General features: G+C 42.8%; 1 protein-coding gene across 1 annotated transcript in view; it reads right to left on the bottom strand.

Moving 5' to 3' along the window:
* Nucleotides 1-24930, bottom strand: part of LOC122813421 (neurogenic locus notch homolog protein 2-like) — a 1182542-nt gene that overhangs the window by 99500 nt on the left and 1058112 nt on the right. Inside the window, exon 25 of the mRNA XM_044085736.1 lies at nt 12227-12759. Coding sequence (XP_043941671.1) covers nt 12227-12759 — 533 coding nt within the window. The remainder of the gene's footprint in view (nt 1-12226; nt 12760-24930) is intronic.

Here is a 24930-nt window from a genome sequence, read left to right as displayed (position 1 = left end):
TCTGTGAGAATTTTATTACATGCTTAAAATGTGTGGTTTTCTGGAAAATCAGTGAGGACTGAAGTCACTAAATAATGACAGTCATTTAAGTTTCAGTCTTGCTATCTTTCAGGAAAGGCATGATAACACAAATTGTTTTATTTTAGCAACTTTCTAAGATTATGCCAGCAATGCTTATAATGTGTCCCTGGTTTTGGGCCTTTGCCCCCACACACACACACACACAAATAGATTCTGGCTTTATCCATACTTCTTGTGCTGCAAAGCTGAGAGACATAGTTGAGTGTCAAGTGCATTTTACAAGGAGCTGATAGCTTCAGGGGAAGAGAAGTTTAGTGCTGTTTATGCCAAGTCTGTTTGCAACGTGCAACTATTGTTTAGCAAATGATAATCACTATTTTGCTAAAATGTTTAAAAGCATTGCTAGTAGCACAGCAGGTAGTATATACTTGCTTTTAATGTGGAAGGCTGTGTGCTCTACTCCCACAGTATGTAGATGGATTGGTGATACTGTACTGTATTGTAATTTAAAGGAGTTAAGATGCTGCAGTCTTGAGAATGTCCTCCTTGATACCTAGTAACTATGAACCTGTTGTCAGTTTGCCATCCAGTCCCTATTGCAATATTACCAGCTTATCATTTTTTTAATGTAACATAGGCCATTTATTCTTCAAGGGCAACAGGCACTTTATTTGTAGATGAAACAATGAAATTGTTGGGTAGCAGCCACCTCTTCATTAGTTGCAGATCTCTTTAACGTGGAATTATTTAGAGGTTTTTTACTTGTGCAGAGATTGTGCACATTTACTGATATTAGTGGACTGTAATGAAAGGCATTTGAGTAGATGTTTACGATGGAAATGTTCTGAATTGGGCAGTTTTGTCACTGTTGGTTCATACATTTTGTTTCATTGCTTACTGGAAAAATGTTCAAAATAATAACTTTAAAACACGCTTTAACTAGTATGCTGTATTATACAAGGAATATGACTTAATACAATTAGGAAGGTGAATCAAAGAACACATGTATGTTTTCATCGTCCTAAATATGTGTGTAAGGGGCCTATGATTTGAAAACAGTCCAAAGGTAAACTTTACCTGTCAATGGCCAGTTGTATTTTCTTTGAATGTGGGTATCAATGAATGTGGGTTTCAGGGGGAGAGAAGTTTTAATGCTAAGTCTGTTTTCATTGTGAGACTGTATTTTTGCAAGGGAGTAGCCCTCCTGCACACCCAAACTTATATATGCTAACTTTGAGATCCACCAGGCATATATCTAACAACTGCAAGATTGCTATGCCTAAGGGAAAAGTAGGCAATTTTAGACATGAAAGTCTGCATTTTCGGTCATTCAGATGTCTATTGGTGCGTGTGCTGTAAAATTTAGAATACAAATTTTAAATTAAATCCAAATAATCACTGCAGATGTATAAAACTGTATGCATATTAGTGTTTATGGTAAATGGGACACTGGAATGCCTGCAAGGGGGGTGGCTCTGTATGGAGGGCCCATTTGACCGTGATTTTGTAAGGGGGGAGGGGGTGGCAAACTCAAAGACAGCCCTGGGTGACACAAACTCTAGCTACCCAACTGCATTAAACCCCTCTTCCATTTTCTGTCCTCTGTCAATTTCTGCTACAGCTCATTCCACAGACTTAAAACTTTCTTTACAGACATTCTCAACCCACTTTTTTCCATACACGCTTCTGCTTACCAGCAACTTTATCCACTGAGTCACACACATGCATGGGTAAATTATAATATATACAGCTATTATATATACATCAAAACATACACACACATAAATACATACTAATACTACAAAAGCACTTTTTTAGATCCTCGTACACTACTTATAGCTACTACTCTGAACTACTATCCCTCTCATCAATACAATTTTTTTGTCGACTCTCTCATCTATATACCACTCACTTCTTCACCTACCCCTACCAACAATCTCATACCATACAGCTTTCTGCACACAACCTGACCACTCTCTACTACCTTATCTGTATACCACCATGCAAACTTCTTCCCATCCTTTACCACAATTCTTTCTCCCCATTTCTCATAACATCCCTTTCACTAATACACCACATGCCCACCATCTTACAAAAATTCCACCTTCTTCTACCCACCAACTAAACTATGACCGCTCTACTCACAGTTACACTATGTCAGTTGCTACTGTTCTGTACACACACAGCAGCAGCTCACTTCATTAATTACCATAATATCCCCACATCATATCCCATTTCCATCACAAACACGTATACATTACATCGCAAAATCCTCTCTCTCTCTTCTGTCTTCCTCTCCTTCTCTGTACCAATATATTAAGGTTAAGAATAGCACTTTTTCAGCAGTACTGAAAGTATTGAAAGTCGGATACAACTGCAAATGGCTCTATACCTCTACTCACCCCACTTAGGTTCATAGGTTCATACTAGGCTATCTGCCCTAGGGCATTTATAAGCCTAGCCAGAGTGTGTGTGGCTTTCACCACCCCTTAGGATGAGAATACTATACCCATTAGTTTGCTGTGCCTCTGTCCAGCAGTGATACAGAGATGATTCCCGGGGTAAACCTACGATCTCCCATCCACTCGTCAAGATTTCTCTTGAACAGAGTCAGTGAGGGGCTCTGCCTCACATGGACTGGGATTCTGTTCCATAGTGTAGGGAGTCCCTGGGTGATGAATCTGTCCCTCCAGCACGTCCTATTTATATCCGTGTTGAGGTTTAAGTCTCTTGCTCTCGTGGCTCTGGTGGATTTGGATTTTTTGAGGTGGAGCATGTCCATTAATTCCGGGTTGGATATGGCCTTGTATGTCAGGCACAGATCACCTCTGAGCAGACGGTATGCGACTGAATAGAGCTGGAGTTTCTTCAGTCGGGCATCGTATGACATATGTTTGAGCCCCTTTATCCTTTTGGTGAGGAACTTTTGGGGTCTTTCCAACTGCTGCAGGTGTCGGGTAAGGTACATTCCGAATGGGGCATTGTACTCAATCATTGGTCTGATAAGTGAAGAGTACAGGTGTACAATGACCTCTCCTGACCTGGATGTGAATCCCTTCATGATCAGGTGGGCAATGTAGAAGGCCTTCCTAACCACTTTGGCAATGTGAGTGTCAAAAGAGAGGTTACTGTCAACTTGGGTCCCCAGGTCCCTGATAACTTCTTCCGTGTTTAATGGATTACCACCTATGTGGTAATTAGGGGTTACCTTGTTTTTCCCAAAGGGTATGACTATACATTTTTTGGCATTTAGCTTAAGGCCATGGCTCTGGCACCAGTTATCCATTTCTATGAGACCTTTCTGGAGGATGTCTGTGTCTGATGGAGTGTCAATTATGGTGCCCAGTTTGCAGTCATCTGCAAATTTTGTCAGCCACAATCCCCCTATGTTTGCCTGCACTTCAGAAAAATAAATGCCGAACAAGAGGGGGCCCAGGACTGAGCCCTGTGGGACACCGCTCGTGACCGGCTTAGAGTCTGACATGGCACCAGCAACTCTAACCCTGTGTGTTCTGTCCTTGAGCCAGTTTGCAACCCATCTTGTGACATATGGGTTTACATCTAAGCTGGTGAGCTTTTCTATAATGCTTGAGTGGGGTATTGTGTCGAATGCTTTTGCTAGGTCAAGGTAGGCTGTGTGAACTGCCTTACCCTCATCAATGGCCTTAGTGACTGTTTCGAAAAAGTCGACCAAGTTCAAGAGGCAGGATCTGCCCTTGACAAAGCCAAATTGGGTAGGATCCAGTGTCTGTAGGTCCCCAATGTCTTTATTTATGAGTTCCATTATGATCCTCTCCATAGCTTTGCAGACAAGGCTCGTCAAGCTTATGGGAACGGTAATTTCCAGGGTCCGTAGAAGCACCGCCTTTATGGAGTGGGACCACAGTTGCCGTACGCCACTCTTTGGGTACATATCCTGTAGTAAGGCTAAGATTAAACAGCAGCCTTATGTGTGGGTTTAGTTCCTCATTGAGTTCGTGTAGCACACAGCCGGGGACACCGTCCGGTCCCATTGATGCTGTGTTTTTTGCTTTAGAGAGAGCAGCTCTCACCTGGGCATCTGAGATGTTTGGGAGGCTAGACTCTGGTGTGATAGATATTTCTCCTTTTGGGGGGGAGGGAGGGGAGAAATTTGCACTGAACCTGTCTGCCAGTATGTTGGCAATGTCTGTGGGTTCAGTGATTTTTATCATTTTGGACTAATTCTGAGCATATCTGGGAGTTTCCACCCAGGTTTCTAACATAGCTAAAGAAGGCTTTATGATTGTCTTTTGTGTCATTAGCGATTTTTCTCTCAAAGTTGGCCTTGGATGATTTTATGAGTGATCGTAGTTTTTGCTAGTATTGATCAGAGATGCCTTCCCATTTAGGGATTTTGCTCTGTCATGTAGTAGCTTTCTCCTCTTGTTGTAGAGTTTGTTTATGGCTGGAGTCCACCAGACCGGGCGCCTGCCTTTGGTGGAAAAGGTCTTGATTTTATTAGGGATTGCTTGATCCATACATTCCTGGAGGTGCTCGTAGAAGGCATTTGTAAGGGTTTCAGCAGCGTGGGTTGTGGTTTCCACTGGCTCGGGGCCTTGAAGGATACCACTCCAGTCTTAAGAAGTGTGAAGTTTGCTTTTGAGAAGTTCTTCACTGTGGTCTTTTTGCTGGGGTGGGGTGGGGCGGGATGCGGATCTCCAGTGAGATTAATTTATGGTCTGATCTCACCAATGAGGGATATACTTCCGGTGTGGAGCATTTTGTCCCCATGTTTGTGATGATCAGGTCTAGTATATTTTCTCCTCTTGTGGGAATGGTGACTAGTTGTTCCATAGCATTTGAGTTTATGAACTCAAGGAACCTTTGGGCTACGGTGTTGGGGCTTGAGTAATGTTCCCAGTCTATGTTTGGGTAGTTGAAGTCACCCAATATGATGGTGTTTGGAGAGACATTTATACTCTCCAGTGTCTTCAGGAAGGCTGTGTGGGTTTCCTGAGTTTGAGAAGGTGGTCTGTAGCATGTTACAAACTGTAGGGCAGTTTTACCTATGGTTAATTGCACCTGGATGGTCTCCGATGCTTCGTGCGTTGCCACTAACCTGGAGGTGTGGGTATCCTTTATGAATATGGATACTCCCCCTCCTTTTGTAGTTCGGTCCAGATTTTGGGGCCGGAACGCATGATATGAGGTATAACCTGATAGTGCTGGGGTGCTCTCAGGAGCCTTGAACTAGGTTTCAGTCACAGCACAAACATCGATGTTCTCCATACTGAGGAGGGCTTCGAGGGTGTGCATCTTGAGGTTTAGACTTCTGGCATTGAGCAGTATTACCCTTAGTTTTTCTCCATTTTTGTTTTCTAGGGCGGTAGGTTTATCATTTGAGCCTTGCCTAAAAAAGGCACTATGGGGGTGGCAAGAGCCTTTGCCAATATCCGGAAGCCCAGGGTGACAGGTGCAAGCTGTCCCTTGGAAGCAGCGTGGCTTGTCAAGCATGTCATCCCAGGCAGACAGACATTGGATCCCCTTAGAATGACACCAGTAATTAAGCCAATTATTAAAGCTGATCATTTTGTCTCTGTATTGTGGCATCATTCTTGGTGAGGGTAGGATACTGCTCAGGGTCAGGGTCATACCGGCCTGGGCTACATAATCTGAGAGCTCCTCTATGTCTCTTTTCATGTAGTCCAGGGAGGTATGTCTCAGGTCGTTCACACCGGCATGGACAATGACTGAGTCATACTTGTACTTGCTGTGGAGTGACCTGAGTGCTTGTGTTATGTGGCGGATTCTAGCGCCTGACAGGCAGCTAACTGCGATCTTTTCCTTGTTCAGTCTGGTGAGTGGGACGTCAGTGTGTCTGACTATGGAGTCACCTATAACAAGTGTGTCTGGCATTGTGTTTGGCCTTAAGGGCTGTGACTGTTTAGCACACTGACTTTGAGAACTGTGTGTTGCATGTCTTATGTCTTGAGGTGGCAGTTGCTTGGGTGTCTGCTTTGGAGGTCTCTGTAGTTTTGGTAGATTTTTGATCAGTGCCTCCGAGTATGTCTTTGTGTGTTTATGTGTTTGTTTTGCAGTTGTGATAGTTCTATGTGAAACTGGGTTTGTGGTGTGCGTGGTTTCCTTCTCCTCCTGTCTGGTCTTGCCAGTCCTGAGTTGAGAGAGCTCAGCCTCCAGTTTGGCTATATAGTTGCATCTCTCACATGTATTTGTGTTTTGTGGGAGAAGGAGTGGGTTGTCTGTGTACATGAGGCAATTGTAACATTGCCTCAAGATGCCCAGATTCACCAGCTGAACAGGAGAGGACGCTAGCAACTGACCCTTCGACATGCTAGAAAAAGTGAAAAAGTTTGCTGTGTAACTGAGTCAGAAGGGACCTATAGGGAAATGGGTACTCAAGGGGATTCTAGGCTAATGTAGTACTTTGTTTAGTATACAAGTACTTTACCTATATAAAAATGCTTTAGGAGCAAGTGCTGAGCTATTGAGATAGAGAACTTACACCCTGAAATTTACGGAGATATTTACCCTAACCCCAGACCCACACCAACTACCCACCATGGTCAACCCATTACTTTTCAATGCTTCCACCACAATTTTCCCATCAGGTAATGAATTTAACCTCATTCTTTTCAACATTAACCTCAGAAGTTATTTGCAACACAATTCAATATATCCATGCATATCTAGATTTTTACTCCCCAGACATTCTAATTCCCACTAAAACCTGGATAAAACAAGAAATAAATGGAAATGAAATTATTCCTACAGGTTCAAACATACTCAGAATGGGCAGAAAACTTAAAAGGCAGGTGGTATTGTTATTACTTATAAAAGCAACCTACAAATAAATCCAGCTCATCTAAATATCCCAAAATCAACCAAACGAAATCTATATGTATCTCAGATGTATGCACCCCACCAAGAAACAAGACTAGCGCAGCCACAAACATCCTACACTGGATATCTAACAATATCCTCCAAGAAATCTTATGTGACCTAAATATAGACTGACAATCCATAAACAGCAGCAATCTCAAGGACTCTATTCACCTATTTGGGTTCACCCAACTAATAATCTCCATCATTATAATCAACACTGGACTGGATATTGACAAACAAAGTCCCTAATATAAAATCCTCTGGTTACTTACAAGATACTATAAGTGACAACCTCCCAACTTATGTAATCAGATGATAACAATATGGTTCACCCAAGCAAACAATCTATAAACAAGTATGCAATTTAACCAAATTTGACAAAGACACATTTATTACAGGCCTGTCCCGCTATAACTGGAATGCATTAAAAGTAATGCCCTTAGATGAAGCAGTTACTCACTTCAATTACACCTTCCTAAAAATACTAAATTATTTAGCACCAGTTAGGACAAGAAGGGTAAAAACTAATAAAGCACCATGGCTAACTCATGCTGCAAAGAAATAATGTGTGGCAAAAATGGTATAAGAATACAACAGAACATGCCTACCAAAATTTTAGATCTCTCAGAAACTATACCAAGATCCTTGTTAAATCTGACAAGAAATCATACTATAGTAATCTCCAACAAAAGCACCAAAAAACAATCCCAACTTTTTTTGGCCCTTTCTAAATAAACTATTACATTCTGTCCATACGACTACATCCAGACCTTTTACCTCAAACACCAAAGTATTCATTGCCACTCAGCTTTTTATCCAGTTAGTTCTATCACTAATCAATGACCACCCTCACTTCACCCCTCCAACTTCCATATATTCTTGAAAGCAGCAAATTGTATTTTAGTTTTCAGCCCATCCCAACATCAACCATAAAAAATTTACCAGCGAAACTAAAAGCAACAACCTCAGCTTTCCAATAACCTTCCCACCGAGTTTCTGAAAACAGGTGCAGAAGCACTAGTCTTTCCTTTCTCCATTCTGATTAACCGGTCAATAATTGAAATCTACGTCCCATCCACCTGGAAAATCCATTATTACATCTCTTCACAAAGGAGGTACTTCAACAGAGTTAAACTGCAGACCTTCTACTATTCTATCATCCCTCTCTAAAATCCTTGAGAAATGTACTCATGCTCAGCTTATGAAACTTATAACCAAACACAACCTCCTCTCCAACAACCAGTATGGATTCAGGCCCATCCCAACAATGTCTCTCTAACGCTCTTGTATAATTGATTTTGACCATATTTTTGACTCAAATGCTTGATTCTCTGTAAACTGCTTGTATTTTTTGGAGCTTTTCTCCTCGGGCTTTCACTGAAAATGGGCTACAAGCCCAGCTGGACCAACCCAGTTAACAAATGTCAATCAATCAATCAATTAATCGATAAATAAATAGAAAAACAGTACTACTACTTCCCTACTCAACTTCTCCAACATGCTAAACCAATGCAGAGATAACGGCAACCTTGTTTTTTCACTTTTCCTTGACCTTTCCAAAGCATTTGGAAAGCATTCCACCAAAAGTTCCTTTCTGAACTTGCAACTCTAGGTCTCACCCCTCCCTCTCCTGGTTTCAGAGTTACTTATGCAGTTGTCAGCAAGCAACTAAATGGCAACAAAACCTTTCAGCATTTCAACCAATCTGTGTTGGTGTTCCTCAAGAGTCAATACTCAGACCTCTTCTATTTAATATTTTCATAAACACTTGCTTGCCACGCTTGTACAATATGCCAATGATTTAGTCCTCATCTGCTCTGTCCCATCCATAACCAAATTACACAAAATCATTCAAAAATCTTTCACTGACACTGAAATATGGCTAAAAAAATTCTAACTTGCTGCTTAGTGCCAAAAAAAAAAAAACAAAAAACAAGCTGATGCTTTTTACTCCAAAACAACACCATAACCAGAAGCACACATTTCATATTATCTCAAGTAATAACACAAAAATAGAAACCATAAGCCAAACTAAACTACTCAGAGTTATACTAGATGACAACCTCAAATCTGATCACCACATACTTCATTCCATCAAAAAAAGCACCAAAAACTTGTCTCCCTCTACAGAGCCAAACACTACCTAACAAATCAAGCAAGGATTACCTTGATAGCAACATACCTCCTTCCTTCTCTGTTACTTGCTTCTCCTATTCTTACAAATACCACTACATATAAAACTAAACTAGCCTCCTGCTACTCCAAAATAGCTACATTTGCAACCAACCTTATAAAACATATCACTGCCTTACACTAAAACAATTAAATTGGCTTGAACACCCAAACCAGTTGACAAACTCAAAACTAATCATTGCTCACAACCTATTGTACTCTCCAGACACATGCCCAACATTACAAAATACTCTACTGTACTATTAGTCTACTACAGACCTTCACTTTGACAATAAACTCTAACTATGTATAGGATACTCTACTCCCTTTATGTGTTAAAACTCTGGAACGGAATCCTCACACAATTAAAACAGATATAAAAGTTAAACAGCTCACCTGGCTAGCTTTACTCAGATTACTTTTCTCCAACTCTTACAGCCGCTTTGCTTCCCAGTCATTTGTACCCTATTGCTCTTCCTTCATACTGCATTAATTTCTTAAACTCTTACTCTTCCTCATCCTCCTCCTCTCACATCCCACCACTAACTACAATTCATCCTCTGCTCATTTAACGTCCTTCTCATTTCCATAATTTCTCCTTTCATATCTCTCTCAACATCATTTTTTAAGCTAAGTTAGTATTTGTCTGTCTGTAAATTATTACTACAGTGAGGACAATGAAAAGCCAAATAAGTAAAAGGCCACAACATGTGACTGCCTAAAGTGTGGGAAGCGAGGGTCATACCTCTCAAAACATACCTTTCAACCTCTCAAACAAGAAATCTGGAGAAAAACAGAAATAATGGGGGGGGGGCAAAAATAGGGACAGATTTACAATACTGCTACTATAAATGTGCAAAGTTGGCAGAATGACCGATTTTGAACTACTAGATATTTTCTGAAAGACATGAAGTCTAAAACTCAAATGATTGCCATTACTTAGTATTATTAGTGACTTCAATCCTCTATGATTTACCAGAAAAACACAAATTTTATGAGGAGTAGACCAAAAATAAGAGGCAAAAATCTGAACAGTTGACAGATATGGAGATGGTGCATGTCATACTCTTGACTTTAACAATAACATCTTGATTTTAGCTATGAGAAATAGGACCATTTGAATACATATATTTATAAGCATGTCAAATGTATGCATATGCATCCATAAGCACATGTACATAAATGTGTGTGTATACTATATATAAGCATGTAAACATGCAGACATTCTTCTGTGTGACTTCAAAGATATATATATGGGTCTAAGACTATTCACTTAAAGCACATTTCACTGAAACACATTTGACTGTGCACAATTCACTGAATGCTCAATTCACTGAAAGTTATTTTTGGCCTTTTTCCCACTGTTGTGCGACCCTGGAGTTAGTATATAGAGTAAGGGGGTGTGTGCCCCACAACTATTTTAAATATTTTGAACTATAATACATGGATAATTGCAATTCCAGTAAATGACTCTTTTCTGAACTTAATATATATCCAAAATATGTGTGGGGGTGTACTATATATACTAACTCCAGGGTCACACAACAGTGGGGAAAAGGCCATATATAATTTTCAGTGAAATGTGTTTCAGTGAATTGAGCTTTTCAGTGAATAGTCCTAGACCTATATATATATATATATATATATATATATATATATATATATATATATACATACACACACACACACACGTACACGGAATTATATATATATATATATATATATATATATATATATATATATATATATACACACACACACACACACACACACACACATATATATAAATTAAACACACACACACATCTACATATACATATGTAAATATGTGTATGGGTGTCTCACGCTCTCTCTCTATATATACACACACACACACACACACACACACACACACACACACACACACACACAGGTGCACTATATAACAAAGGAAACACCCTAATTTGACTGGAAAAATATCAACCGCAAAAGGTCAAAAACAGAACTTGATTCACCAGTATGCATGCACCGAGAAAACAGTCTTGGAGCTTGCAAAAATCTAGTTTTTTTTTTTTTTTTTAACAAACAATCAAAAACATTGTTTTTTGTACAGGGGTATGCCCTGACATTGCACAAACATGGTATAAAGGCATATTTTCGAACCCCAGGAATTACTGAGTCTCACACACTTCAAGTCAATCAGCTGCTTATTTGATCATATACTATCTAAACAGCTGTTGACTACACACATTTGACGGAATGAAGCGCTCTCATATCTCCTCCAGAAAATGGATGCTGCTTGTCATCACAGGTAAACAAGATGTAAAATGTTTGAAAACAGCTAACCAGGCTTTGTAGTGAAGAAGCTCATTTGGGCAAAATCTGCTTTGCTATTTCAAGCCCTTTCCATCCTGAATAAAAGACCAAGTATTTAACAGACAGTGTGGTGTTTTTTCTGGATTTTATATATAATTATATATATTACGCACAAATATACACACACACATACATTTTATATATATATATATATATATATATATATATATATATATATATATATACATATACATATATATATATATATATATATACATACACACACACACACACACACACACATATATATATACAGACTCACACTATGCGTACATGTCACTTATCTGAAACTCAAAATACAAGTGATCTAAACACAATTCATCTACCTCAGCATAACTCAATAAGTGTTGTCAGGAAAGACAGAAGTTCTCTTGTAGTGTCCACTTAGCATTCAGTTGTGAGAACAGAGTCCCTCACCACCTGAAGAAAAGGAAAGCAACCCTTAGACCCCTAAACCTTTCCACTTTAGGTGGCACTGCAGATATAAATGTATATGTCACATCATAAGACCAACTCAAAGCAGCAGGACCAGGACTTTATACAATCATACCAGAATGTCTAAGGACGTAATGAAGAGTTTATTCCACTACTATTGTAATACCTTTCATGTACCAATTTAAAAAGCCACTTGGCCTCTTCTGATTGCATGCACCTTTACTCCTAACACAAACATAGTAATTCCTTGTAATTTTAGAGAGAGAGAGAGAGAGTCACAGAAAATAAAATTCAGCAGCAGCATTTGAGTTTCATGGTATCTGGTCTGCAAAATGATTATATTTCATCAGTTTTGGTAATTTTTCTAGATAATTCTTACCTGCAGGTTTTATCCATAGTTTTTCTACACTCAAAGTTATCAAAGAGACACTCAGGTGTATTGCATTTCTCATCACAACGATTATTGATGTAGTTCCAGCACTGCAGTGCAGCAGAACAGTTAGCCCAAGGATCAGGGATGCTAAGAGAGCAGTCACCACCATCATACTGGCACTCATGGCTATTACATATTTGGTCACAGTAGCGGTCACCACTCTTGTTTTTGCACTCAGAAAAAGGGCAGGTATTAGGTTCTTGCGTCACAATAGGGGTAATGATGTTACAGTACGGTCCCTTCAGGTGAGCAGGACACTGGCATACATAGTAAGGAGGTTGCAGCGTGGGAAGGCATGTGCTGCCAAACTGGCAGGGACGACTGACACAAGCAACATTATTCTGACACTTTGGCCCAGCAAAACCCTTCTGGCATTGGCAGCGTGGTCCTTTTGATGATGGGATGCAAATTCCTCCATTGTGGCAATTCATCTGCCCACAGCTGTAGTTAGTATATTGGCACTGGGATCCATAATAATGCTGAAATAAACAAGAAATAATTACAGCTTATAAAAATGGACAGGATATGTATGTATGAACGTGGTATGTAATTGTCTGTGTGTGGGGGTTAATCTTTACTCATAGATTTGTATTACATTAATTCCACAATATTCTCTCATATTTCATTCTTGTCATAACAAAGGTGTCACAAACAAGTCAGAAAAGCAAAAACATGTTCATAGTTTTCTTTTTAATACATGAATTTTCTCTCAAAAGTTCCTGTTAAATTTTCTCTCACCACAAGCTTCTGTGCTCCATTCAAACTAACAAAAACTTTGTGATTTTTAAAATGTGTCCTTTACCCAGGAAAAGACTAACTATAATTACACTACAAGGCAAAAATAATTCAAAATTCCAAAGCCCAGGTGATCAAGCACACTTGTTCAAGCCTGGGTTCATGAAAGAAGGATTTGTTAAATCATGAATCTGAAGTAGTTAACTTCATTTGTGCAGCAACCTATGGGAATCGGATCCGACCTCTGATCCGAGCCGGCAGTTTTCAACAGCTTCAGATCCGAGCTCCAAGCTCCTCCCCTACCCATAATCCCCTGCCAATCCTGACTGACCTCAGATCTAGTTTGCCGCGGTTTACTTCAGCAGCTTGATCCCGAGTTCCAGGCGTTTCAATCGCTTTTGTGAGAAAAATTTAACTTTTCTGACCCTTTTCTTAAACTTTTGGTGTGAGTGTGTGTTCAGGTCCCTTTTCTAATTTTAAACTCTCTTAGTTTATTTTATATTTTTCATATTTAACCTCCCCCTTCCTTCGTGGTTCTGTCAGGGTTATGTGTGTGTGTTTGGGGTCTAGTGTGTGTGGTTTTACCTTTTTAGTTAATATGTCTAAGTGCACCGAGTGTGGCCATAAGCTGTCCCCAGCCGATGGCCACACTCGGTGTCTGTTGTGCCTTGGGGTTGAGCACCTGTCCTCTGGTTGTACCATTTGTGCAGTGTTCAACCCCAGGGCACTCAAGGACAGGAGGTCTAAGCTGATTCTGGCGGGTCTTCTGCCCCCGGACTCGGCTTCTACCTCCGGTCCTCCCGTGGCTCCGGCTGCGGCGGTTGCCACTCCTGCTCCCCCCCCCCCGGCCAGAACTCAACCTCCCGCCTTAGGCCCGGAGGAGAGGGAGGCTAGGAAAGAGAAAAGGAGGGAGAAACACCACAAGCAGCGGGCCGAGGCCCCCGCTTCGGCCCCCCCCGGCTAAGCGGTCTTCTCCCTCCAGGACTTCTGGGTCTCCTCCTTCTCGGATCTGGTCCCCGTGCTTTTCACCGGGTCCTGAGGAGGAGGAGACCCGATCTCCTTCAAGGTCATTGAGGCGACACTCCCGCCCTGCCTCGGTGGCCTCGTCGAGATCAACCCGAAGTCTCACGGATGCAGATTTGGACCGGATGATGAGAAGATTCCTCCAGGCCCAACTGCAGATGGGAGTGCTCCTGCCCCCCCCCCCTCCGGGGGGAGCTTGACCCCCTTCTTTGCCCCGATAGCTCCTTCTCCATCCCGTTTCCCGGGTTCGGAGTCTTTGGAGCCGGGCAGCCTTGGTGCCGGGGGTGTGTCGGCGCCGATAGTCTAGGATACTTCGGCACCAACACTTCCCTCAAGTCTATCGGGTCCATTTTCTTCGGATCCGAGCTCTCGGAGCCGAGGGCTGAGCTTCGGATCCGGGGGTATTGGTATGCCTTCGGCTCCGTCCAGGTCAGAGCATGCTGGTCCATTGGATCCGATCGTTTCGGCGCCGGCCCCGATCCGTCTGTCGGATCTGAGTGAGGGTCTGCTTTCGGATACCAGAGAGAGCAGCTCTCGCTCGGCAATCGATGTGGTGGAGAGGGCCCTGTCGAGAGATTCCAGGCCCCTGGCCCTTGCCACGGCTCCACCCTGCACTCCTTCTCCGTTGGGTCCGACTTCCATCACCCGGCCCCAGGGACAGCCTGCTTTGACGTCCCAGGTAGTTCCATTGGAACAAGACGTAGCTGGTGAGACCTCCTCGGACAGCCCCCCAGAGGAGGTTCCTCACAAGCGAAGGTGCAAAAGGAGGCACCTGGACTCCCCCCCGAGTCCTTGACCGAGGACACGGATTTGGAGGAAGGGGAAGGCTCCCCAAGATCATCCTCCGAAGATGTCTCATTTGGTGACATCATGGAGATGCTTAGAATAAGGGGGGGGGTCTTCTCCAAAGCCTACCTCGGACGAATCCGTGTTCCTGGAGGCGTTTGAAGCAGGCCTGTCTACCTCTTGGGTGTCCCCTCCAGCCAACCCCCTGGTAGACTTGATTACTACCAGGGCGTGGAAGGAGCCAGACACTGTGGAGCCAGTCCCCAAGCGCCCGGACAAGATGCTTAACCCACCCTCTGACAAGTCCCACTGGAGTAAGGGTCCCCCTGTAGATGCCATGTTGGTGGTGGCGGCCACCAAGAGGGAACTAGCTCAGGAGAGTCCCTCGGTTCATCCCCCGAGCAAGGAGTCTCAGTCGATGGACCGCCTAGGGAAGTGGGTGTTTAGTTTGGCTACCTTCTCTGTGAGGTCGCTGAACTACATGGCACATGTGCTTCAACTGCAGCGGGACCTTATCAAAGAGTATGCTGCGTCACCCCCCGAGTCCATGTCGGCGGAGGACAAGCAATTGCACTCGACCCGGATGGCCACCCTACGATCCATATCTAACACCTCTATGCGGCTACTGTCCCATGCCACGGAAGGAGCCACTAGAGCCAGTGGAGCGGGCCTTGTCATGAGAAGTCAGGCCTGGCTCCGGCACTGTGATTTCGCGGAACCCTTTAAGGCGTCTTTCCCTAATGCCCCTTTCGATGGTTCTGCCCTTTTCGGCAAAACCGTGCAAGATACCTTGGTCCAGAGTGAAGAGGATGGGAAGACATTGTCTGCCGTCGGAGTCTGGTTCTCTGCTCCCCAGAGGTTCTTCTCTAAGAACCAAAAGGGACAGAAAAAGATGTGGTTCCGGAAGTCGCAACAGTCCCGTCCCGCTCCGGACTCCCAGCCCTTCTGCGACAGGGGAGGGCAGGGTGGACGCCGCCCTAGAGGCAGAGGGGGCCCGCGGAACTTTGGATCCAGAGAACCCTTCTCGGACCAACCCACGCAACACCCCTGAGGGGTTGCCCGACTGCTCCACTCTGGAGGCAGTCGGGAGGGTTTCTCAAAGCACCCAGCAGCTTGGGAGTCCATCACGACAGTCCGCTGGGTGCTTCGCATCATATCCAGAGGATATCAGATTCCCTTTTCTCGTTACCCACGCAGCCCCAGATACCACCCCGATGTTCCACCCGATCAGAGGGAGGCCGCAGCAATGGAAATCCAACATTTGCTGGGGAAAAGAGCCATCCAACACATCCCCCCAGACTAGTGCGGGTCCGGGTTTTACTCCAGGTTCTTCTTGGTGTCAAAAAAGACAGGGGACTTAAGACCAATCCTTGACCTCTCTTCCCTGAACCTGTCAGTAACCAAAGAGAAGTTCCGCATGGTCACTCTTCAATCCATTCTCCCCCTTTTGCAGAAGAACGATTGGATGTGCTCTATAGACCTCAAGGATGCGTACTACCACATTCTGATGGACAGGCAATCCAGGAGGTTCCTCCGCTTCTGGCTAGGAGCCAGTCATTTCCAATTCAGGGTCCTCCCCTTCGGTCTCACCACAGCCCCCAGGGTGTTCTCCAAAGTGTTAGCAGTGATAGCGGCCCACCTGAGGCTCCAGGGAATTCAGGTCTTCCCGTACCTGGACGACTGGCTCCTGACTGCCCCGACAAGGCATCTACTCTGTGCAGCCAGAAACTACTTTCTTTGTCTAGCTCCCCGCCTGGGGATCACTATCAATATAGAGAAGTCGTCTCTTATTCCGATTCAGACCATAGACTTCATAGGGGCCACATTAGACACAAACAAACTCCTAGCTTTCTTGACCACAGACCGGCTACGAACCCTGAGGCTACACATGCGGGCCATTCTACAATCTCCAGCTCCTCCGGCGGAATTGGTCCTGAGGGCTCTTGGCTTAATGGTGGCAGCAATCAACCTATTGCCAATGGCACGTTTGAACATGAGGGTCTTACAATGGACCCTTCAGGTCCAGTGGTCCTTTCTTCAGTATCCTCTGAGCCATCCTGTTCCCCTCAGAAGGCCCTCCTATGGTGGCTCCAATCTCCGGACCTCCCGCAAGGACGCCCCTTTTCTATGACCCCTCCACTAGCCACGGTGACCATGGACGCCTCCCACCTCGGGTGGGGGGGCATTGTTTGGGCAGGACAGTCCAAGGCACATGGGACCTCACGGAGACCTCACTGCATATCAACGTCCAAAGATGAGGGCAGTGCTGTTAGCGTTGCAAGCACTTCGGGACCTTCTTCCTGTAGGAACGATTGCGATTCAGACTGACAATATGTCTGTTGTCTGGTACATCAACAAACAGGGGGGGACCAGGTCTTACTCACTCTGTCGAGAGGCTATGGGGGTGTGGGAATGGGCGATCTCCACCAACCACTTTCTCATAGCAATGCACATTCCGGGGCAGTCCAACATCCTAGCGGACAAACTAAGTCACAACATCCTGTTATCATACGAGTGGTCTCTGAATCCAGAGATAGCGAAGCGGATTTTCGCCAAATGGGGTCAACCCTGTTGCGTTCTCTTTGCATCTCCCTCGAACACAAAATGCTACGACTTCTTCGCTCTCATTTCCCCCTCCGGGAAACCCCCGAGAGATGCTCTGGTGCATGCTTGGCCTCCTGGTCTTCTTTATGCTTACCCTCCTCTTCCTCTGATGCTGAAGTTTCTTCAGAAAGCCAGCCGGTTGGGGAGCAGGATTATCCTTCATTGCCACATTTTGGCCTCGTCAAACCTGGTTCCCTTACCTTTGGTCTCATCTGGTGAATCCTCCTTGGATTCTGGATCCCCGTCCGGATCCAATATCCCACCCCCTAGATCTCACAGTCCCGAACCTGGACAATCTCAAGCTCACGGCTTGGCTGCTCCAGTTCCACTCGTAGCTAGGACTCCCGGTATCTCTTCCCCAGTTAAAACTATTCTAGTAGCAGTGCACAAGCCTTCTACTAGAAAGATCTATAGTAGCAAATGGAAACATTTCTCCATTTGGGCAGAACACCAAAATTTGGATCCTTTCACAGCTCCTTTGCCCGCTGTATTAGACTTTCTGTCAGGGCTGTTTCATCAGGGGGTTAGCTCCTCCACAGTCAAGGTTCAACTAGCAGCTATCTCTCATTATCACGTGGGAAATTAACTGGGCCCTTTGATCACCACGAAATTGTGTAAGACCTTTTTGAAGGGCACCTTTCTGCTCAGACCTCCAGTGAAGGATGTAGTCCCTAACGCTGGTGCTTCAGGCCTTGACAGCTCCCCTGTTTGAGCCTGCAGCTTTAGTAAATCTTAAATTCTTGTCATGGAAAACGGCCTTTCTTGTCGCTATCACCTCGGCTCGAAGGGTCTCTGAACTGCAGGCCCTCTGTGTAAAACCCCCATACTTGACCTTTCACAAGGATAGAGTTTACCTCAGGAACAATCCCTCTTTTCTTCCCAAGGTTGCCTCTGAATCAAATATTAACCAGTCCATTAACCTACCGGTCTTTTTTCCTAATTACCCTAACAAAGGAGAATACAAATTACACTCATTGGATGTGCATAGACAACTTCGCTTCTACATCCACAGGACATCTGGTCATAGGAAATCCGACCAGTTGTTCATCTCCTTTGCCAAATTTAACTTGGGTAAATCGGTGTCTAAAGTTACACTGTCTAGATGGATTTCACAGTGTATCCTTTTAGCATATGAAAGTTCTGGCAGGCCTGCACCTCAGGGAGTCCATGCCCACTCTACTTGATCTATGTCTACCTCTGCGGCTTTTAGAGCTAGAGTCTCTTTGGATGATATTTGCTCAGCAGCCACTTTGGCCTCATCTCATACCTTTATCAATCACTATAAATTGGACATTATCTCCAGAGGGAGAGCATCCTTTGGCTCTGCAGTGCTCCGGAACATCCTTCCATGAAGGCCGCCCAAGGTTCAGGTAGCTGGGGACGCTGTCCCATAGGTTGCTACACAAATGAAGTTAACTACTTCAGATTAAGAAGTTATGTACTTACCATAACGTGCCATCTGAGTAGGTAAACTTCATTTGTCAGCAACCGTCCCTCCCTCCTGCCCCCTCACTTGCGAATGTATTCATACTCAGGTCCATGGGTTTTACCCACTTTATCTTGAGAATAATAATCTTCTAGCAGTTTCTGCTGTTGGGCAAACGTGATCTGAGGTCAATCAGGGTTGGCAGGGGATTATGGGTAGGGGGAGGAGCTTGGAGCTCGGATCTAAAGCTGTTGAAAACTGCTGGCTCGGATCCGAGGTCGGATCCGATTCCCATAGGTTGCTGACAAATGAAGTTTACCTACTCAGATGGAACTTTATGGTGAGTACATAACTTCTTATTTTCTGAATCCATACACTTTTGCAATACAGTTCAGAAGTTACAGATTGTGGATTCCAGAAAGTTAAGAGTCACTTTTTTGTGACCTTTTTGCTTCCTGCAGCTGACCATCATAGAACTTCAGTGCCTCCCCTCATTTGCCAGGTCCATACCTACTCCTACTAGCCTCCTTTGGATTTACTCCAATAAGGGTCGGGGATGGGGAGGAGATCAAGTTGTCTTATTTCCCAATCATATTGCTTGATGTTAGGAGTAGTTTTCTACTTTTTTCTTATGCTCCTGTACATGCCAGTAACACTCTATGGGCAGAATATGAAATAGGATGTTTTTGGCACGAAAGGAGCAGATGTTTCAAAAACACCAAGCCCACCCTCAGGAAGCACCTCACAATTCTTTCCTTAGCCTATGCTAAGAAAATCTAATCACGCTGTGTGCTCTGTGCAAGTGCCCCTCCCTTCTCCCCTCTCAGGATAGGCACTCTTGACTTCTCCCTCCCAGTACCTTAGATGCCTGAGCCACTTATCAAACCTGGGTTGACTGCAATATAGTCTACATCATGGTGCTGATGGAACAGATTAGTCACTTTCCTGAGGTAACAATAACACTAACACTGGAGTTAGAATGACAAATTAGTGGTGTGAAGGCACAACACCCCCTCCCTCAAAGAGATATATGCACACCAGAGATGCAGGCACTCTGTATTTAATAAATTAACTGATGCATGCAAGTAACACTCTATGGGTAGAATGTACAATGGTGTGTTTCTGGCACTAAAAAAGCTGACATTTGAAAGCCACCAAGCCCACCCTCAGGAAGAACTTCACAATTCTTTCCTTAGCCTCTGCAGGAAAATCTAAAGATTTACTGAGATCTGAAAGCTTTAAACCCTGAAGTCTTCTAAATCACAGTAAGCCTTTCCGATTCAGAGACAACTCTCCACAATGTTTTTCTTCTGGCAGTGGCCACAGCATTGAGAATGGTCTTGTTTGGGAAGCTGCATGCTAATGCAGCAGTCTGGGGGGAGTGGCTAATGTAAATTAGCCATGTGCCCTCCCCTGGAAATGGTCACTGCTCTGGAATAACTTGGCACACAGATTCATTGAATTGCTCTGCCCAGTTATTTTTTTTCCTCTAGAAGGAAAATATGAATGCTATCTTTTGATGGTGTTCACCCATTCACTCCTATGGCAGCAGTTGATGTTACATGTAACTACAGTGGGGCCGTGTGTGTGTATGTGACAGTGTGTGTCTGTGTGTGGGCACAAAGGCAGTTGAATGGATATGTGTGTGTGTGGTCACACTATGGGAGTTGGGTAGCGGGTGCAGACTCTATTTGCTTTTGTGTGTTGAAAACTGCATGCAGGGGTATCTGGATTAGTGTTTTTGTGAATGTGAGTGAGTATGTGGAGGCTTGTTTGCAGATGCTTGGTGGGGTGGGTGTGTATGTGTGAGCATATGTGTGCATCTCTGTGTATGCAGATGGACACTTACACTACCACTATGCATGGGCTGGCAGGAGACAATAAATAGTGCAGTCAAGTCTGACAGCACAGTGATCAATTCACAGCCAGGGTAGTGAGACATTAATGAGGTGCTTTACTGTGTGGCTTTACTGTGTCTCAATCAAAAATTCTTCCCATTCTGCTAAATGCCCAAACTGCGTTGGCTAATTAGCACAGCTGTAAAGAATTTTTCTGAATCTTGGGTGAAAAATAATAATAATGAAACAATATGGATGCCGTGCAAAGTGAAGGCTTATGTTTCTAAGCCCAGCTTTCATCTCTGGAAAGCGCAAAGCGCATACCATCAGAAATGTTGTTAGGTATTCTAGACTATGGTACAATCCTATGATTTGGTGCCTGCTTCAACTCTAGGCTGAGGACCAAAAAAAGGTCCTCTCTCCAAGCTGAAGACTAGGAAAAATATCCATCCAAGATAAGTAAGGAAAAAACAGTTCTACAGATATAACAAGTGTGTTGTTACAGCTAAATACTGCACACAGAGCACTGAAGTACAACAGTCCTGACTGCAAGTGCATTTGCGAATGCTAGTACTGCACTGCACCACAAACAAAGTGCTGAGCACTTCAGCCCTGACCCAGGACTGCCAGTGCACTATCAGCATCTGCCCATCATGCCATTTCACACCTAACAGCTGGGGTGGTTTCCCCTTTCTCTCTGCCCAGGCTACATCTCTGCACACCATATTAACCAGACTACGCTCCATATTTCAATGAATACAAGTGTGTTCTGTAGTAGCTGTACCTCAATATCTTCAGATATACATTCTCACTACTTTAAGCAGCTTTTTCCTCACAGACACAATCTAGATTTTTGTGGAGTCCACAAAAGTAGGTACAGTCTAGATTATTTCTGAGTCCACCAAAGTAACCTAAGTTTGTAAAATGCCCCTTCTGAGTTTCCAAACTGTGTTTGCAACATGCTCCTTTAGCCTCTTTCCAAATTACTTCTCTAACATTAAAACTGCTGTTTTGACTGCACTGATTTTTGGATTTTCTACATTTAAGGTTTGGAAACGTCCAATCCTTTTGATTTTTGTATTATATTACAGTTTGTGTATTTTAAACTTTGTTTTACCTCAAAGTTTTTTTTTTCTTGAAGTCTTAAAAGCTGCTGGCTAGGGTCAGTTAACAAACAATCCTTCTACATTAATTGGTTGAACAGGAATTAGATCTAGCTAATTAGTGGGAGGAGCTGAGAAACAGCTTTCTTATCTAAGGTATTCACTTACATTCCTCTTCAGCTACAAGAGCTCTGAGTTTAAACTCCTGTTTAACTAATGTTGCCACCTATCCATTTTTTTGGACTATCTGGAAATCAATCTAATTGTCCAGTAGTCCGTAAACACTGTACAAACTAAGGTATTCTTTTCAAGAAAGAAACTGATTATCGAAGTTTATTAAATCGGCAGAATTACTATTTTTTTTTTTTTTTTTTACAGAAAAGCATAATAGAAAATTGTGAAAAAGGCATAGCAAATGGAAAAGAGAGTGTCCCTCCTCATCTGACGTAACAATGACATCAGGAAATGGGCGGCAAGTGGGTGGAGAAGGGGAGGAGATGGGCAGGGTTATGGGAGGTACAAGGAGGTGTGGCCTTGGTTCATTACTTTTGGATTTATTGACTGAATAAGAATTAGATCCAGCTAATTAATTTCTTATTTAAGGTATTCACCTACATTCCTCTCCAGCTACAAGAGCTCTAGCTTTAAAACTAGTGTTTGACTGCACTGATTTTTGGATTTTTTTCCAACCCACCTAACTGCTGTTGTGCTTTTAAACTTGGTACCTTTTTAGCTTCCCACCCCTAATGTAAACTACATTACAGTCTGCAAGCCCCTCCCATTGCTACTTCTACTGGATACTAACAGCTCAAACTGATAAGGCACTCCCATCAGACTAAAGCTTGAGTTAGCCTCTGTTTCATATAATCCCATTTCATATAATGCGATTTCAGTTATTGCTCACTGCAATATTCAGAGTGTTAGTCTGAATTGTATATTGTTCTTTTCTGCACTTTCCTTGTTTTAACCAAAAGTCAACTGTTTGCATCAAGGCTGTAGCCAGGCATAGTCTAAGTACTACATTGAGTATATTTTTCTGAGTGTCTCTTAGAAACACTATGGATTTTTATCAGGTCATATTACATCTACAACAGTCTAAATTAATGCCTCCATCAACAGGTACACAGCTTGCTTGCAGAGACACTTGCTAATATAAAAAGAGAAGCTTTAACAATCTTAGAGGAACAGATAAAAATTATACATTTATTATGTGCTTGGGGGAAAACATTTTGACACATATCCATTTTTTAAATATCCGGTGGTTTGGAGGGCAGCAAAAAATAGCTTGTGAGTACAAAATGGAATTATCTGGCTGCACCCATGGTTTGCATTTTTACCTTGGTCTGGAACCTTAGGCTTTTAGCATCCTTCATAGTAGTGGAGAATTGTGAATTTCTGCAGATCTGAACCGCATTTATTTAATTTCTGCTGTTTTTACTGTTTTGCATATTACTTGGTCATCTTGTAGTATAACTCATAATAATGAGAGAACTGTGAACTGCTGCAGGATCTCAGCCCCTTTTATTACATTTTTTCTGCATTTTTTTCTGCTTGCATTTTACTTGATCTAGGGACCTTAGTCTATTCTTCTAGTGTCACAATAGCAATAGCAATATGAATTGCTGCAGGATCTGAACCTCATTTTATTACATTTCCACTGCATTTTTTTCTGATTGTATTTTACTTAATATCGCACACAATAGTGAAAGAATTGTGAAGCAGCAGGATCTGAACCTTATATATACACTTATACTGCATTTTTACTGTTTTCTAATTGGATTCTTTTCCAAGTCATCTTCCACAACCTCTGCTGAGCTGTGCATCAGTGGTTTACAGTGCCCTGTATAAAACAGGCACCTAGAGTTGTAATTGGTCAAATAAAACTTTCTCTGCTATATTCTCAAGTATCCAGCTGAGCCTGGAGCTACTAGTCTGCCTGCTGAGAAGTATTATCCCACAAGTGTTGTGTTATCTCAATCCCAGATCTCTCGGGGAGGCTTCCAAGATGGCTGCAAATTGAGTAACAGCTTAATTCTAGCTCTCCCAGTACAAAAACAAAAATATTTCTGAGTAAATTTCAGTAACTGGCTAGTAAGTGTACTGCCTGGAAGCCAGGAAAAATGAAATACACAGGAACTGAAAGAAAATCAGCTACAAAAGGTGAGGAAAAACACTGACTGGGAAGAGTACTGTACCTGTTCATCAAAAAGCAGTGCAACCTCCAGACATGACTTCCAGTAACTTAGAGGAAAGTACAAGACAATTGCACTCAGAGTTGATTAAAATAAATGAAACACTGATAGAGCATATCAACTCAAATAACAAAAGTCTGGAAAAAAATGGAAGAATCTTTAAACAGATATTCAAATGAGGTGATAACACTGCAAAAATCAGAGGCTGAAATGAAGAAAAGGCTGGCTGAATGAAAGACTGTTCAAGAAGAGATGTTTCAAAAAATAATAGAATTAGAGGACACAGCACGTAGGGAAAATTGGAGATTCGCTGCTGTACAAGAGAAGCTGGAAGGAATAGAATGTATATTTTATAAGAGCACAAATAACCAACTGGACTGGAATTCCACAGCAGGAATTGTTAATTGAAATGGCATACTGTCAGCATGCTCCAAACCTGGCAATGAGAAAGTAACCTAGACCTTTAATAGTAATAGTAAAGAGTTGATTCTAATAAAACTGTGGCAGAAGGACAAAGTACTAAAAGTAGGAGACAGAGTGTTTGTGGAAAAATGATTACTCACTATACACCAGGCAGAAGAGGAGTAAATTTATTCCACTATTCATGGAATGCTGAGAAGCAGGCATGAAATTCAAAATGTTGTACCCGGCTTTCTTCAAAATATTCTTTTCTGGAGGAAAAATCATTTTTGATGGAGTACATGCTAAGGAGGAAATACAAAAGTTTATCCAACAAAAGTGAGCTGTGAAAAAGGATATTCTGCTTCTTGTTCTTCTGGTAATAAAGACCACACAGAGACTGTGCCAGTGAAACATTTTCCAATGTTTCAACAGAAAATGCTCGAGAGAAGACAAAAAGCACAAGAGTTGACTACAAGAATCTATATATTTTTTTGGAAATGAAGCAATGATATGACTTGGGAGATGGAGATGAACAGGAATA

Source organism: Protopterus annectens, chromosome 10.part0 (genome assembly GCF_019279795.1).
Source record: "Protopterus annectens isolate FY-2018-M chromosome 10.part0, PAN1.0, whole genome shotgun sequence".
In the NCBI taxonomy this organism is placed as follows: Eukaryota; Metazoa; Chordata; order Ceratodontiformes; family Protopteridae; genus Protopterus; species Protopterus annectens.
The sequence above is the reverse complement of the archived record's forward strand: the minus strand, read 5'-3'. Positions and strand labels throughout refer to the sequence as shown.